Raw genomic sequence first — 5,575 nt, 5'->3', positions numbered from 1 at the left:
AAAAAAGAAGACAATTTTTATAACAACGTACGACATTACAATGTTTTTCTTTAATAAATACTTTGATGTTTATGGCTGAATGTCAAAAACATCTGATTTATAACCAACGGCAGTAAGAACACTTTTGGGTTATGAAATGCTTAAATGTAATCTAATCTTTTAAATTTTCGGTCTGAACATAGTATAAGTGACGGTCTGAACATGGTATTACTTACTTGAGAAAAGTATATTTATAGCCTGAGCAAAATACAAAAAGGTTTTACGTTTAAACAGAGTGTTGTTGTTATGTTTCTTAGCTTGTGTTTTTTGAGGAGAGGTTATTCTAATTTAATATATAAAATGCAATATCCCATAGCGCGGAAAGATTTTTCATATGTGGATAAATTCCATGGCGTTGAATTGTTTGATGTTTACCGATGGTTAGAAGATCCAAATGCAGATGAAACACAAATATTTATTGAAAAGCAAAACGAAATTAGTAGAAAATTTATTGAAGAAGGGAGTGATAGATATCGCATTGAAAAAAAACTGACAAAATTATGGAACTATCCTAAATATAGCTGCCCAACGAAGCATGGAGATTATTATTACTTTTACATTAACACTGGATTGCAGAACCATAAGTAAAATTGTTTTTAACATTAATTCTGTTAATATAAAATATATGGCGTTTCTAGCGTTCTATTTCAACAAAAGCATCTTGTGGATGAGCCGAAGGCTTTCTTAGATCCCAACACATGGTCTGAGGATGGAACAATCGCTTTATCCCAAAAGACATTCTCTGAGGATGGAAACTACATGGCGTATGGTATAAGTGAAAATGGGTCAGATTGGTTAAAGATAAAAATTCGTAATGTTAAGTCTGGAGAGGACCTCAAAGAGACGTTAGAAAATGTAAAATTTAGTGGAATTTCTTGGACTCTTGATAACAAAGGCTTTTTTTATGCCGTATGTCATCCGTATAAATATTTGGACGCAACCAACAAATTTTAAATATATTACAGAAATATGATCAAGACGAATGTGCAAATGGGGCAGAAGTTAAACAAAATGAAAATCAAAAGCTTTATTATCATTATGTGGGTAAACAACAGAACGAAGATATCCTTGTCGCAGAGTTTCCCGAGGAACCGTCTTGGCGAATGTGAGTAATTTCTTATTTTAACCTGTAAACCTACAGTCTACTTTATAAAACAATGTACTGACTGAAAGCAATTTACCATAATTCGTTAGTATTAAATCTAAAATAGACATTGGTTAAAACGTTGGCTGGGATTTAGAATAGCATTCCCCAATTGCGGGGTTAAAATAGGTATGTACGCATAAAGTCTGTCCTCCAGATCAAATATATGTGTATAAATATAGGTGGGGTGCAATAACGTCACTGTGACCTTATTTCCAATTGGAATGGAAATAAAGGCACTGGACATTATTTCCAATTGAAATGGAAATAAGAACACATTAAAAGCGGGATTCTGTAACCAGTCTCTATTTGAGACATTTTGTGGTAAAATCTCAATTTGTGACTAGTTACTATTCACTAAACAGTCTCTAGCTTTAGTCTCAAAATATTGCCTCAAATTTGAGGCCTGGTAGTTAGCAAGTCACAAAACCAAAAAGAACTCTTGTCTGCCTGATTAGAGATCACCATAGATATTAATCGATTGCCGTTTTTTTATATTTTGTAAGCAACTCAAACACGAAARGGTTAAAAATAAATAAATTTTACATAAATTTCGTTAATATTATGAAACAAAGTCAACATATATTTTTATTTTTTTATTGATAATTATGTTTTTTGACTATGTTATAGAAAATTCAATATTTGTTATCGACATATTTATTTTCATTCAAGTATAAAAACATCTCTGAATAATGAAATGTAATAGAGTTTGTGACTATCACTTATAGAAAGCAAAATCGTCTCAAGTCTCAAAAATTGTCTCTGTCAAATTTAGAGACTTGATACTGTATCACAGTACAGAATCGCACGGTAAAATGGACTCTAAATGAGAAATAAAGACACATTCCACATATTGCAAATGAATGAATGAGAAATAAAGTCACTTTTTAATTTCGTACTCTGGTAACGCTACGTTCTGTTATTTGAAACTTCAAATTCGATTACACCAACCCGATTTGTCAATAGGATAGACATACATATGTTAAATATTGGTTGTCCATGTGCTCTTGCAAAAAGTAAATGTTGTAAAAATGGAAACTTATGCAATCTTAGAATACGAGTTAATACCTGGTTTTAGGCACACCTCCAAATTACTATTAGTTAGAAGTGAAGAACAAATTTATAGAAAAAAAATACAACCGAAATGGAATAATATATTATCTAGGTTATAAAAAAAAAGGATATATAGATTTTTTGACATTTTGACCGATATTGATGCAACGAAATCAACAGATTTTTTGTAATCAATTGGTGGATGTACTAGTTTATATAAAACTAAACAAAAAAGGTTTAAAACTCGTTTAAATTTTGTTCGTAAACGCCTCCATCTATTGCATCAAAAAAAATTTACATTAACAGACATTCTCAACCAACTTTCATTAAAAGAAAACTGAATGTTCGCAGAAGATTTGTTAATGAAATTCCAAGTGATGATAATGGTGATGATGATGATGATGACGATGAAGAGGATTATGTTAATAATGAACATGTTGATAAACACGATGAACAAAAAGATTCCCTTTGTTTAACATGCTATGACAAAGATCGCGAAGTTTTGTGTTTACCCTGTAAACCTTGCAAAATTTGTCGCGATTGCTTCAAAAAAATAGAAGAATCATCGCAACATAAAGGAATAAAAGTATTGTGTCTATTTTGCCGTTCCATTGTTAAGGATAGTATGATAATTTATAATTAAATGTTATCGTTTATTAGGGTTTCATTGCCTTTAAATAATTTTTTTCCAAATGAAATCGCAAAGTTGAGGAATAAACATTGTGTAAACGCAGAGATTATAAGTTTCCTTTCATATAATTTACAATAAATAATGGATATAGATTTCCTTATTTTTTATTAATTTTTTAAATTGTTGGCTTTTAACTGGCGGGGTGATATAACGTAAAAGGTGATAAAGCAAAATTTGCTTCACTTTAGCAGTTTTATGGGGATGGCACAGCACGAGGCAGGAAAGCGGGGCATGGCCCGGTTGTGAAAATTTGTATCTGGGAAAACTAACAAGCTTATTCCCAAGCGGTGGGCGATGGTAGGGGTTGTGGGGGCGCGCGCGAGGACGGCACAGCGCAGTGCGGCCCGACGCGGAACGGCTGCACGCGGCATTCCTCGACGCACCGCGGCGGGAGAGTGGTGCAAAGGAGAGTAATCACAGACCCGCCAAACTACTATCCTGATATACTCACATTTTTCCCTAAAATATTGAAAGCGAAATAATGTCACATTTTGTTTTCAGAAAAATTGGAACTAAAGTCACAGTGACGTTATTTTCAGTGACGTTATTGCACGCCACCATAAATATACTTATGCTATATATACATTTAAAGTTCAAAAATTCACTATTTAAAACGAGTGTTTCTCCGATTTACAATTAATTTTACACTTACACTTACACTTTTAACTTTTATATCCCCTAACACTTCACCTATTCGTTTCTATTTATTTTATATTAACTAGGGTAAAGTTAAAGTTAGTTGTATATCCATTTATTTATACAATATGAAAATGTTTGCAAATAAGCAAAAAATTATTGTTACCATATTTTGTAAAGGAATAAAAATAAAAGAAAGCACGCCCAAAACGCGCACGTGCAAATGCAAAAAAAGTTCAAAGCGAAAAAACTGATCCCACCTAGGTGGAATCAATCAAGAAGAAGAAGACCTAGGTGGAATTCTATGCGATAAACTAATGAGTTATCTATTTCCTGTCATTGGGGTATTATTTGTTTTCTTTATTTCTTTTGGTTCTTCTGTAAAATATGTACGTAAAATAACACTGATTATTGGTTAAAATGCTACCCTTCTGTTATTGTGTGATCAAAAATAATTGAACAAAAGATAAATATTGAATGAAAGTTATTTTGGCACTATATAATATAAAATAAATGGTTAAAAACGAATTAGTAGGTGTTTGTGGATATAAAAGTAAAAAATGTATGTGTAAAATTCATTATAAATAAGAGAAATACGCGTTTTAAGTAGTTGCATTTTTGAACTTTAAATGCAAATATCTCAAAAACCATAAGTCATATATTCTAAAATGTACCCAAAACGTTAAACTAGAACGGAGAGCACTTTTTGTGGCATGTTTATTTTTTACAATTTCGGCATCGCTGAATAAAGCGACAGCCTGACGTCTTGTTCTGAATTACATTTTTAAATTGAGCATRTTGTTCTTGTTTTAACGGTCAGTCTCCGTTAGGATGGTGGGGGTTATCAGTGTTGTCGACGTCATCTAACTGGAGGCTCGCACGAAAGAAAAAAGGGTGTTAGAGGGTGGGGTTGGTAGGGCATGCAAAGAGGTGGGCAGCGTCATGCGGAGACTCGTTGCATGCAGGACATACGTTCTGTATGTCAGGGTCTATTTTGGGTAAGTAGGAGTTTAACCTCACGGGAAGGGAGTCGGTGAAGGTGTTGATGGCTTCACTGTGGATGGCGGTCAGTTCCTGTCGAAAGTCAGTTGCGTCCGAAGTCCGCATATACTATCGAAGGTTACGCCTAAAATTTTAGGGTTATTGACAGTCGGAATTTTTATGCCGTCGACTCCAATATTAAGTTCAAGTCTATACTCCTTCGTCCATTTCTTAAATATGGTCGCTGTGGATTTGGTGTGGGAAAGTGTGAGGTTCCGTGCAGGGAGGAGACGAGAAAAGTCGGTGAGGTAGTTGTTTACCTTCGAACATATGCCATCGATTCCATTGCCCGCAGTTCCCACGACAGCCGGTTCTACGTACCGGGTTTCATTCGACCAATGTCTGTTTTTTCGGCGATCTAACCCCGTTTGGATCAGTGAGTGTTAATTTGTGTTTCAAATTGATAATCGGTTGGACCAGGCGTAGAAATCCAATAATTTTGATGAGATGAGATGACGGAAAATTAATGAAAAGTCAATGTTATCTCCTTGAATGCCAAAATAGTTCTGCCATTTATTCTTAATTTTTAATACAACATGACTTAACTTCTAAGCTTAAAGCTAGCGTCTCTTGTTACAGCTATATGAAACGTTTATTTATGTTTGTGCACTAAATGCTGTGAGCAGTTTTGATGAGAATGTTTATACAATAAATCTCAACTTTACGTTGCTGTCACCAACTTTGGTGTTAGCGTTTATACAATGTTCTTAACTCCCCCCTTTGTTGAACGAATCGAACCGATTCAAAGGTGAGTAATATTTAATTCTTTTATTAATGTATGCGATGTCAACAGGTTGCGTTGGAACTTGTTTAATTTTTAGTTCCAACTTTTATTTCCAGGTTTTGAATTTACAAATTATTATAATAGTTTTTTTTGTTTTTTTTAGGCCGTAAGGAGGGTTTAAAATGCCTTCGCACCATATAGGGATCGTCATCCTACGTGAGTGGTGTACCCACTAAAACACTCCCCC

General features: G+C 33.9%; 1 protein-coding gene across 1 annotated transcript in view; it reads left to right on the top strand.

The window, feature by feature from the left end:
- The first annotated feature begins 228 nt into the window (after nucleotides 1–228).
- The window catches only part of LOC108968811 (prolyl endopeptidase), a 48,485-nt gene continuing 43,138 nt past the window's right edge, over nucleotides 229–5,575 (top strand). Inside the window, exons 1-3 of the mRNA XM_018933084.1 lie at nucleotides 229–623; nucleotides 678–948; nucleotides 1,005–1,144. Of these exons, the coding sequence (XP_018788629.1) occupies nucleotides 286–623; nucleotides 678–948; nucleotides 1,005–1,144 (749 nt within the window). The 5' untranslated portion in view covers nucleotides 229–285. The remainder of the gene's footprint in view (nucleotides 624–677; nucleotides 949–1,004; nucleotides 1,145–5,575) is intronic.

The sequence above is a fragment of the Bactrocera latifrons genome, unplaced genomic scaffold, assembly GCF_001853355.1.
Source record: "Bactrocera latifrons isolate USDA-ARS-PBARC rearing strain unplaced genomic scaffold, ASM185335v1 scaffold_1034, whole genome shotgun sequence".
NCBI lineage: Eukaryota > Metazoa > Arthropoda > Insecta > Diptera > Tephritidae > Bactrocera > Bactrocera latifrons.
Note: the sequence above shows the minus strand (reverse complement) of the source record. Positions and strands in the feature narration are given on the sequence as shown.